The sequence below is a fragment of the Oryx dammah genome, unplaced genomic scaffold (assembly GCF_014754425.2).
Source record: "Oryx dammah isolate SB20612 unplaced genomic scaffold, SCBI_Odam_1.1 HiC_scaffold_20, whole genome shotgun sequence".
NCBI lineage: Eukaryota > Metazoa > Chordata > Mammalia > Artiodactyla > Bovidae > Oryx > Oryx dammah.
In genome coordinates this window covers 70669678-70681732 of record NW_024070204.1, presented here as the reverse complement: position 1 = coordinate 70681732, position 12055 = coordinate 70669678, and the positions used below count along the sequence as shown (strand labels likewise).

The 12055-nt window shown below is 52.4% G+C and overlaps 1 protein-coding gene across 1 annotated transcript in view; it reads right to left on the bottom strand.

Annotated features, from left to right (window-relative positions):
* The window catches only part of SLIT3 (slit guidance ligand 3), a 729977-nt gene that overhangs the window by 28183 nt on the left and 689739 nt on the right, over window positions 1–12055 (bottom strand). The window contains exons 28-30 of the mRNA XM_040262791.1: window positions 9594–9733; window positions 7486–7579; window positions 381–518 (exon numbers count right to left, since the gene is read on the bottom strand). Coding sequence (XP_040118725.1) covers window positions 381–518; window positions 7486–7579; window positions 9594–9733 — 372 coding nt within the window. The remainder of the gene's footprint in view (window positions 1–380; window positions 519–7485; window positions 7580–9593; window positions 9734–12055) is intronic.

Below are 12055 nucleotides of genomic sequence, written 5' to 3'. Positions count from 1 at the left end.
TGACTGCCCCAAATCCTCCCATCCACCTCCATTTCCTGCCACTAGGGAATCCATAATGGTTTATTCTCCAGCCTAGAAAGAAGATCCCGCCAGCGTGGCCATGTGGCTACCTCCACCCTGCAAGCTGGGCTCCAAAATGGTATCATTGTTCATTACATGGAATCATGCCCAAATTTGACGCTAAGTCCAGCTGCCACCGGGTTGCCCTGGGTACCTCCTTTTTCCATCTACAACACGGGGTTAACAATGTCTGCTCTGGGATTCGGAGGGCATGAGGAAGGTTTGGGAAATAAAGACACCATGGAGATGCAGAGCTAGGGTCGCCTGGGCTCCCCAGCCCCCCACCCTCTGCTGCCTGCCCAGAAGCCCCTCAGCCCTACCTGAAGCCCTGGGGGCAGACGCACGTGTAGCCATTGACCGCGTCCACACACTGGGCCCCATGGCGGCACCGGTGGGCGGCGCAGTCGTCATCGTCCACCTCGCAGAGCTTCCCGCTGTAGCCAGGGAGACATTCGCACCTGCAACACATCAGAGCGTGGCTGCTCCAGGCCCGGCCAGCTTCCAGGCAGCCTCTGCTGAATCTCCATTTGTCCTCGAGGCCCCTCAGCCCCCGCAAGCTCCTCAGAGCCCGGCCCACAGCCTGCGAGTCGGTGTCTGCCTGGTTTACACGGGAACTAGTTTTATGAAGACAGTGGTAGATCCCAGTCAAAACCTTGTCAGGAGCTGGCCGAGGGGCTCCCGTTGTGGTCAGACAGGTTTTGGCTCGAATCTACCACTCTCTACATAGAACTACTATTCAGCTTAGCCCTCCTTCGCACACCTCTCACAGAGCACCTTGCTGAGGTCTCTCAGCACCCAGTGAGGGAGAGTCTGTTCCCTCCAGGATCAGGAGGAGACCTGGGCTCTGGGAGAGCGGACTGGACTTCCCTGAGGCCCCCCAGCATAACGATGTTTCGTTTACATGTGCGTGTGTCAGATGCTGTTCTGCACGTGTCTGCTACTCGGTGCCTGTTTCAGCGTCTCCATCTTTAACTGTGGCTGATGATCAGTGCCTTCACCTCTTATGGTGGCTTAAGAAGCTAAGCGATCCACTCTGTGCAGGGCACCAGATCCACGCTGAATAAAGTGTGATATGCAGAAGGAGCTGATAAGCACGGTGAGGAAATGATGCTCTTGGCACTTCCTTTGATTCTTCTCTATTGTTTATTCATTGTCTCCCCCAGAGATTCAGGCTGATATAAGAACTGGGATAGATAAAGAAGATGTGGTACATATACACAGTGAAATGTTACTCAGCCATAGAGAGGAATGAAATTGGGTCATTTGGGGAGATGTGAATGGACCTAGCGTCTGTCATAGAGAGAAGTAGAAGGAGAAAAATATTAGAATGTGTATATGTAGAATCTAGAAAAGGGGTGAAGATGAACTTATCTGAATCTAGAAAAAGGGCATGAATGGAGGCGCAGACGTGTGGACACAGTGGGGTGGCGTGGACTGGGAAAGGAACACTGACATACGTGCACTGCCGTGTGTGAGACCCACGCTGGCGGGGAGCTGCCGCTGGCACGGGAGCTCAGCTTGGTACTCTGGGATGACTCACAGGGGTGGGATTGGCTGGGGTGGGAGGGAGGAAAGTGAAAGCAGAAACTAACACAACATTGTAAGGCAATTATACTCAAAAAAGAAAAGAAAGGCAGGCAAGAAAAAACAACACTAAGCTGGGGAAAAAAAAGAAGGGTGATCCCTTTGCCTTCGATAGATGCCTCTGATCTCCAGGGGAGAGTATGGAGCTGTCATTCAACCCAGGCCTTGCGGGCCTGCCCCGCTTCTCCCAGAGGAGCGCCGGGTCGGCAGCTCCATTGTGTCCCTGCAGGCCCAGGCTTCAACCTGGCCAGAAGTGGCTGCTATGGCCAGCCTCCCTGAACATGGGCCAGAAACATGCAGCTCTGGGCTCCTCTGTCTGAGGCGACAAGGTGTCAAAGTCCCAGCAAGGAAGAGACCACAGGTACCACCTTATTTACAGGGGCTCAAGCACACACACAGGCACTTATGAACACAGATCCTTCCTAGCTCCTCTCCCTCCTGCAGGGCCTTGAGCCTGCACACCTCTCTGGGGTCCCTGGCTGAATGTTACCGGGCAGACTATGAAAAATAAACACAGCCTGTGTACGTCAGAGGAGGAAGCTGGCACAGGGGAAGGTGTGCAATAGGTGGTGAGGTAGGAAGTGAGATCTTGGAACACTTACATGATGAAGGTGCCCAACTAGGGAAGCATCAGGACAAAGGGATGGTCCTCCCTCCCCACTGTCCTTGCTCCGCCCCCTCTAGGACGGAGAGAAGTGGGCTGGAATCGCAAGTAGATCCTGCTCGGGTTGCTGCGTGCTGTGGGTTCGTGGTAAGGCACGATACTCAGGGGGCCTGGGTGTCCCTGGAGGCTGGCAAGTTCTAGAATTTGAGGATTTACTGGGCCTGTACCCCAAGGCTGTGAAATCCCTAAGACCTGACTATTCACCTTACTTATATGATGGATAGATTTGAAACCCATGACCTACTGCTGCACCAGCAAGTGCAGACTTTCACAGCTTTGCCCCACCTCACCCTAGTCTTTGAAAGCGACGCCCTGGGGATGACTCTGTGGGTGTACATGCTGCATATACTACAGGCCAGGCCTCTGGGGAGTTAAACCTGGCCCGGTAGGTACATGTGCCTGTGTCTCCTGAGTCCTAAGTACCTGCAGAGCAACTCAAGCTGTATGAGCTTCCCCCGAGGCAACAATAGCTACTCACTGCTTACAGGGGCAAACCCAGCCTAGTAAGCACGGAGTTCAAGGCTGCTGAAGTCTTCAGGAGGAATGAGGGAACATGCTCCCCTGCAGATGAAGCAGTAGAGGTCTGGAGGCAGATATGTTTACGGCCTTCTTTTCTTTCCAGTGCTACAGCCCTCTCTACACATGTGCTTCCTAAACAAAACCCCCAGGAGTCTTGTAAAAGTTCAGCTTCTGATTCAGGGAGTCTGGGTCGGGGCCTGGGAATGAGCATTCCCCATAAGCTCCCATGGAATGCTGACGCTGCTGGTTCATGGACCTCATCTCTAATGACAAGGATCCCTACAACATTTCTTTATCGGCTAAAGACAAGCAACTGGTGGTATAGCCCACATTCCCTGTTTTCAAATGTTTTGCCTTTATCTTTTTTTAAAGCATAAGGTTTATGCCATTTTGATATGCATTTAACTTACTGATTCTGGACAAAGAGGAGTAACCAAGTGACATCCTTGGTTTCAGGACATCAGGAATCTCCGGACTGAGCTGAGGAATCAGTCAGACCTGGGTCAGCTCTCATCCCCTTCCAAGCACACGTCGGCCGCTTGCGCCCCCTCACTATGCTTCAGCCCACGCAGGAAGTGGTAACAGTTTCTACATCCTAAGGGTGCTGAGTCTCAAACGCGGTAATACACAGCACCTAACAGAGAGGGAGTGCTGCCCACTGCCCCCTGCTTCTGGTTCTGTCGCTTTCAGTGTGTAGTGGCAGATACTTTCAGGCCTTCAGTATATCATTTCAGTGTTCACGTCACAGATGCTGATGTAGTCCCATCTGCTTTGTTGAGTTGAGGCCTCATTCGAACAGTGTACAAGGACATCCCCAAGGATAAACACCCTCACACTTGGGCAAAGGCTGCAGGGACTGCACGGCTCTCTTGTTAATGTCCCTGTGGCCCGCCGGGGATGTGAGTCATTGCGGTGATGGTGGGGGTGGGGGTCTTTGTGGGATAAAGTGAAAAATGTTGCACTGGGAGAAGGGGCTTTTGATTTAAACGCATCTTAATTAAAAAAAAAATCAACATTATTGAGTTGGCCTGTAGACTTCATCAAGATTCTAAGAGACACTGTGCATAAATACATTATCTCAAGATTTTGAAAGCTAGACTGGTTTCTTTCTATCCTATTTTGTCCTTGAACTCGACGAGGTCTTAGTTACAGTAGAGAGAGTTTCCAGGGACAGGGAGGACAGGGATCAAGATCCGTGGTCCTAACTCCCTAGCACCCCAACCCCAGCCCAGCGCCCTGGACCACTTCTGACCAGTCTCCACGCTTGCTGTGCTCATCCAAGCCAGCCTCCCCTGAGCCTGTTGTCCACTTGGCCGGGACCACCACTGATCTCCTTCTGTCCATGGATATTCTACCCAGTCTTCCTAGCTCAGCGACCACCACTACCCCTTCCTAGGCATACCCAAAGCACTCTGCCTGTCAGTCCAGCCGCCGCAGCTTTGGGTTCAAGTCTGTGCTTTAAACCTCTCCTCCCAGCCCTTTGCTCGCCCCTCAGTTAAAGAGCAGCCCTGGTCTGAAGTCCGATCCTGGAGTGGGAGAAGCAGGGGCAGGCAGCAGAGGCATCTCTTGCTCTTCCTCACGCTTAGGTAACTGGTTACCTGAGAGCCTACCTGGCACGTCTCCGAGGGGATAGAGTCGGCAAGGCAGACCTGAAGGACCTCAGCTTGCTCTGTTCTCTCTGAGGCCAGAGCCCTGCACTCCTCTTAACATTTTCCCTGGCCCCGGGCTCTAGGCTTCATATGTCCAGACAGAAAAGGAAAGACAAGCACACCTGCTCATGGCCCTCGGCCACCCTTACTTACCATAGACGCTGCTCCGCCTGCAGGGGCCTGCTCCTCTCAGCCCATCCCACTGCCATCCTTTGGTGGTCACCTCAAGTCTCACCTCCTAGAGTAGAGGGCTTCCCTCTCTACTCCAGGAGGTTCTTCCCCCCTCCTCAGAATGCCAGCAGCACCCACGGCCTGAATCTAGGGCCCCAGGAATTCCTTCTTTTCTAAACCTCTGCGTGGTGTCAAATTTCCCTCCCCCAGGTCCATGGCAAGAGCCTTGGGTGGAGGAAATAAGAAACCTCCTATACTACCCACCAACCCTCACCACCATGAGGATTTGGGACTGCGGTGGGTTGGCGGGGGGACAACTGGAACCCATCGTTCTTACATTCTAGGATTCTAAGAGTTGACAAGTTCAAGTTTTGGAGAATCCATGAATCTAAAAGTCCACACAGTTCTAAGACCCTGTGATCTCATGTCGGGGGCTTTCTAAGATCATGGGTTTGCATGAAGTCCTGAGCTTGCAGCACAGAATCAGAGTCTCAACACCCCCAGGTCTGAGAACTCTCTGCCACATGGTTGACAGCTGAACAGACTCTGGTGACAGCTCCTGGGGACATCTAGACCGCAGTCTGAGCTTGTGTCCTGAAGCGGCTGGAGATGCCACTGGATGACAGGCTGGTCAGAATTCTCTTTCAGGGCTCGTAAGCACAAGCACCGAGCTCCAGACCCACATCCCTTATCTCTGCAGGTGGCTGTGAGGGTCACGTTGGGTGTCTTTGCTGAGGGCTTGTCTGGGGTTCCCCCACAGCTGCTATGGTGTCTGTCAGATCCCCTGACCCCGATTCCTTGGTGTTAGAGGACCCCACTTTCCCCACTCAGTGCAGGCAGAGCCTACTGGGAAGGAGAGGAGGCAGGTGTGTGGAAAGGAGCTTTCAGGGAGAGGAGAGCGCTCTTGACCAAAGGGTTCTGAGACATCCCTCCCAGTATCGGAAAATCCCAAGACCTGAAGGTCCCAGGATCTTCTCCAGGAGAGGCGACGGCACACTCTCACGGAGGACCTTCTCCAGGAGAGGCGATGGCACACTTTCACGGAGGAGAGTGGAGGGAGGAGGTGGGGACAGTGGCCAGGAGTGAGTCCCCAGGGTGCCCTTCGGTCTGCAGGCTCCTCCTGAGGTGGCCTCTTGTGCGCCCTTAGAGCAGCCTGAGCGTGCCCCTGCTCCCCGGGAGACACCGCCCCGGCGGCCCCGTCTCCGGGCCCACAGCCCGCCTCCTCCCCACCCCACCGCCACCCCGCGCAGGCACAGAAGCTGGCAGACCTGCTGGGGCCAGAGGGCAGGGCGGGCTGCATCTGGGGAGTGGCCCCAGATGCCCTGTGGCCTCTGCTTCCTCTGTGGGGTGGGTCCGCTGCACTAGCTCTGGAAGAGAAGATGTGGTGACAGCCACGTCGCTTTCATTTCCCAGAATAATGGAAATAAAAGCAGAAATAAACGGGACCGACCTAGCCTCGAAAGCTTTTGTACAGAAAAGGAAACAATAAGCAAAACAAAAAGACAACACACAGATTGGGAGAAAATACTTGCAAGTGATATGACTGAGAAGGGACTGGTCTCTAAGATTTACAAAGAGCTTAAGATACTTAATAGCATCAAAACAACCCACTCAAAAACTGGGCAGAAGACCTGAAAAGACATTTCTCTAAAGAGGACACACGTGTCCATAGGCACATGAAAAGATGTTCAACATCACTAGTTATTAGAGGACTGCAAATCAAAACTATAATATATCACCTCACACCAGTCAGAAGGGCTAACATCAAAAAATCCACAAACAATAAATGCTGGAGGTGATGTGAAGAGAAGGGAACCCTCCTGCAATGCTAGCTGGAATGTAGACTGGTATAGCCCCTATGGAGAACAGTATGAAGGTTCCGTAAAAAATTAAAAATAGAGCTACCATATGAACCTGAAATCCCACTCCTGGGCCCTAAAAGATGCGTGCCGCCAAGTGTTGACTGCAGCACTGCTTACAACAGCCAAGACCTGGAAACGAGCTAAAAGTCCACTGGCAGAGGAATGGATAAAGATGACATGTTACATATACCATGGAATATTACTCAGCCATTAAAAAGAATGACATAAGGCTATTTGCTGCAACATGGATAGACCTAGAGCGTGTCAGACTGAGTGAAGTCAGACAGAGAAGGATAAATATCATACGCCATCTGTTACATATGGAATCTTAAAAGAAATGATACAGATGAACTTATAAAACAGAGACTCACAGACTTGGAAAACGAACTTGAGGTGGTCACGGGGAAGGGGCAGTTAAGGACTTTGGGAATAAACAGGCTATATTTACAAAGGATAACCAACAAGGACCTGTTGTAGATCACATGGAGCTCTGCTGGCTGTTATGTGTCAGCCTAGATGGGAGGGGGATTTGGGGGAGAATGGATGTATGACTGAGTCCCTTCACTGTGCACCTGAAACTATCATAACATCGTTAATTAGCCGCTTCTGGTGTTAAAGTCAATAAATGCATAAAACTCAAGTGTTCTAACAGGAAAAAGAAAACATGTACTGAGAGAGAGGGAGGGAGGGAAGAGAGGCAAGACTAGGGAGGGGTCAGAGAAAGGGGCTCGCTCTCTCTCTCCAGAGAGGAGAGAACAGGGACGGCAGACACAGAGACTCATAAAGAAAGACACCAGCAAAGAGAGAATTAGACCAGGACTAGTCAGAGGTACAGAAAAGCACATGCTAGCAAACGGGTAATAGAAACAGAGAGAGTGAAAAAAAAATATGGAAAGAACCCCAGAGCTTCTGCCTCAAACCCAGGCTACTGGAGCCAAATCCTTGGGACCTGGTGCCAGGCATGAATGAGCCTCACCTGAATCCTCTGTCCAGGGAGATGCACTTGGCCTCATGCTGACAGAGGTTCATCCCCGGCACACAGTGGTCAATCACCTCGTCGCACAGCTCACCTGGTGGGGCGGGTAGAGAGCCCAGGCGTGAGGGGGGATACAGGGGGATGCCCCGGCTAGAAGGTCAGGTTCATCCAGTCCCTGGTCAGGAGGCCATGGTATCAGGAGCCTGCCATTTATTCTCTAGGCATCTCCTTTCTTCTGCACCTCTGTCTCAATTTCCCTGGCAGTGACCACAAGGAGAACCCAGGACCTCTCTTGGGCACTGTTAGAGCTTTACCATTTGGCTCTTTCACTTGAGTATCCAGGGGCTGCAGCAGCTGAAATCACCCCTGACTTGGTGAAAGTCGCTCAGTTGTGTCTGACTCTTTGCGACCCCATGGAATTCTCCAGGCCAAAATCCTGGAGTGGGTAGCTGTTCCGTTCTCCAGGGGATCTTCCCAACTCAGGGGCTGAACCCAGGTCTCCCGCGCTGCAGGCAGATTCTTTGCTGCCTGAGCCACCCGGGAAGCCCACCCCTGGCTTTGGGCTGTGCTTATTTGTCTTTCATTCCACACTCATTTACGGAGCACCTCCTGTGTGGTAGCACTCTGCCAGGGGCTAGGGACACCACAGTGATCCAGTCCCAACCTCTCCCATGGTGTGTGTGTGTGGAGTTGGGGGTGGGGGGCGGATCTACAAATAACCAGGCAATTATAACACACAGCTGTCAGCGCAATAATGGAAAACCTGGTGGAAACTCAGGAGTTTCCTGGAGGGGCAGCCAGGGCTTAGCAGTGCAGTCCACCTGTTACAGATAAGTAAGGCCCGTGGGTTTTCTCAGAGAAGAAAATATGGAAAGAATTTGAAGTTCTGGTCTCTGGCTACATCCCCTTTGAAATTCACAGGGCCAGAAAAATGCCTAACAGATCATAAATACCCAAAGATATAAGGCCTGCCGATAAGCCCTGGAAAACTCACACCACCAGAAAAGCAGAACGTGGGAGGTCAGACAGGCCTGCAGGGGTCAGGTTCCTGGAAGACACACCACTGACAACTTCCTTGCATTCCACCCAGTCAGGCCACGTGGAGAGTGATGGAGAGAAACAAGCTTCCAACCAGAGAGGCGTGGGGCAGGGGTGCCTGGGGCAGGGTGAAGGACGGTCCGAGGGTGGCTAGGCGGAGAAGCGTGGCAGACACAGCCCCAGAGTTGGCTCTCTGCTGTGGTGGGGGCATGCGGACCCCACCCTGCCTTCACAGAGGGTGCCTGTGTGCCTTCTAAGCCTCTTCTGCTTCTTCTCCGCCAGTGACACTTAGCGGTGTATTCTCTGTGGGACCCTTCTGACATTTTCTGGCACAAACAAAACCTCTATGTCCCATTCTCAGGAACAAAGTACAATGAGTCAGAACTGCATCCCGGAGAATGGAAGAGGCAGGCAGGAAACTGCCTTCATAAGTGTTTGCTCGGCAACCCCACCCCATCCATTCTCCCACCATCAGTTCAGACCTGAATGAAGCATGAGCGCAAGGCAAGTGCCTCTCAGTTGGCCTGAGACACCACTGGGGAGCCCAGGGCTCCCGAAGGAGGGGCTGAATGTGAACTAAATGAACAGAGAGCTGAAAGCCAGGGGCCTGCTCAAAGTGGGGAGGACTGAGCGATTTGTGGGGGTGGGTGAGGGAGGGCTGGACAAACGAAGGGAGAGGGTCTTTGGGAAGCCTCTCAGGCCATATTATGGGGTTTTTTTTGGATTCAAATCTTTGTCCAGAGGGGGAAAAGAGGTGGAGTTTTTGGAAGAAGCCTAGAGAGTGGTGGGCTTCCCAGGGGGTGCAGTGGTAAAGAACCTGCTGGCCAACGCAGGAGACACAAGAGACTCCGGTTTGATCCCTGGGTGGGGCAGATCCCTGGAGGAGGAAAATGACGACCTACTCTAGTATTCTTGCCTGGAAGGTCCCACGGACAGCAGCTGGCAGGCTACAGTTGTCTGTGGGGTCTGCAGAGTCAGACTTGGCCGAGCACACAGCGGTCTCTTCTAATGTACGGCAAGCCCACCCCGGGCCCCGCACAGCAGCCCACTCCTGGGCATCGGGGACTCACCTGTGTAGTTTGGCGGGCACACACACGCGTAGTTGTTGACCCCGTCCACACAGGTGGCGTTGTTCTCGCAGTCGTTGTCCTCGCAGTCGTCTGGGTTGATCTCACACCGCTGCCCCTCGAAGCCCAGAGGGCAGGAGCAGCTTTGGGGATGCGTGGGTGGGGTCAAGGGTCAGGGGGTGGGGGTGGGTTGGAGCGGCAGAGGGGAAGGTGGGGGTGGGAAATACAGTCAGTCAGATTTCTCCTCTGGATGGAAGTCTGAGGCCGTTCTTGGGGCACACAAGGCCTGGCGTTCTGAGCAGGAAGACCTTTGAGAGCCTTAGGGGCATTTCTGATAGCCCTCTGCCTCCAGTCTCTCCTGGCCCTTGGTGGCTGCTTGCCTGGGGGCAATTCCTACTGGCAATGCCTCCTTCACGGCTCTCCCAGCTGGAAGTGGTGGAGCTTTAATTCCTCCCAGTCTCCTAAGCGACCCTTCAGCTATGTTCTATGCATAGTCTCTTTTGTAGACAAAGAGAGAAACAACGCAACAAACTTTATACTTTTTTTTGTGACTGAAGGGCAGCTTTTTAATCTGGAGCAGGAGCAGGACTTAGTGGCCAAGATCAGGTTTTGCAACCAGGTTTCCTGGGTTAAATTCCATTATCTGTTTCATCATCTGTTGACTGGTGGTACTATCTACCTCCAGGGTGGCTGTAGGCATTAAATGAGATTATATAAGGAAAACACTTACAGGGATACACAGCACAGAAAGCATGTCAGCTAGATTTTGTTCTAGACAAAACCACACACCTCCTTAACCTTCCCTCAGGGATGCCATTTCTCCTTCTCATGTATCCCTGCTACTTCTGAGCCCCCTCCTGCTTCTGGAAGATGAGGGGTCGGGTGGGAGGACACCTTTCCTGCCAACACTTTCCGGTTAAAAACACTATAGACCAGCATGACACAATTCCTTAACACTGCGTTAAACCTCTTGGATACAAACCTCATTCCCTCTCCTCTGCCTGGCCTTGGCCACAGCCCCGGGGTGCATTGCCCGACAATAAGTCAGAAGAAAAATCAGTCAGTATTGATGAAGGCTGGGCGGATGACAAGGGGCAAGGGGAGTTGAGAGGGTGCAGGTGGAAGGTGAGAGTCTGATTAAGTGAAATTAAATGAATGATGCAGGAATCTCCCTCTTCCTGTGGGCCACCCCCCTCGTCAGGGACCAGGGTACTGTGTTCCAGCTCAGACCAAGAATCCCAGGCCTCTCTCCACTTGAAACTAAACTAACAGAAAGTGGATTTTTGTGGTCTTATTTTTTTGTTTCTTCCCTGTACCATGTGGCTTGTGGGCTCTTAGTTCCCTGACTAGGGATTGAACCCAGGTCTATGAAAGCAGTGAAAGCCCAAGTCTTGATCACTGGACCACCAGGGAATTCCCTTAGAATCCGAATTAACATCCTTTTTTGTATGACCTGAAAAGTGGGTCACATTTTCTACAAAAGGCAGGCAGAAGGATTCTTGGGTCTGAGCTCTTCAACTCTTCGTGGCGTGAAATAAATGACTCTAACTCCTTTCTTTCTCTTCTTCTTCTTTTTTCTCTTAGGGACCCTGGGCATTCATGAAGAAGGTCATTTCTTCAGAGCCGCATGGGGGTGGGTTTCTGAAGATCTTAAACCATAGCGTTGTCTGTTTTCCTGATACGAGTTATTTTCCTCTGACTCTCCCCGGAGAGGACTTAGGACTCTTAGGACTGGGTGAAAGTGGGGTAAGAAGGGGCTGGTCAAGGGAGCAGAGGCTGCTCATGGACTGGACCAAGGGTGGGAGAGAAGTTAAAGTCTCTTTTGTCCTCACTGGAAACCTGGTGGGAGGTGGGGGGAGGAAGGAGGAGGGGATGTCAAAGATATCTCAAGAGCAATGTGTGAGCTGTGTGACAGCAAGTCACATCTCCTGTCCAGCCAGCCCTGCCAGCCTTTGCCTGTTTTGTGAGCAGACAGTCAATGCGTCAAGACTGGAGAAGCATCTGGATTAAGAGGTAGGTGATGCTTCCAGAATTCTGACTAGTCAGAGGCGTCATGGACTGAATTGTGTCCCCTCAAAAAGATACGCTGACATCTTAACCCCCCTCCCCCGAGCCTCGGAATGTGACCTCATTGGAAAGCAGAGTCATTGCAGCTGTCGTGAGCTAATTGAAGATGAGCTGACTCTGGAGTGGCGTGGGCCCCTAATCTCACATGACTGGTGTCCGTGTAAGAAGCGGTCATGTGGGCACAGACCCAGGGAGAAGGCTGTGTGTGCAGCTGAAGGCAGAGACTAGAGTGATACAGTTGCAGATCAAGAAATGCCAGAAACTGCCAGCAACCTTCGGCAGCGAGGAGGAGAGAAAGGGGCCCCCGCCCGGTTTCAGAGGGAGTGTGCCCCTACTCCCTGAGCCGTGTGAGAAGCCATTCTTTGGTTCCAGGCCCTCAAGCCTGTGGTCCTCTGTGA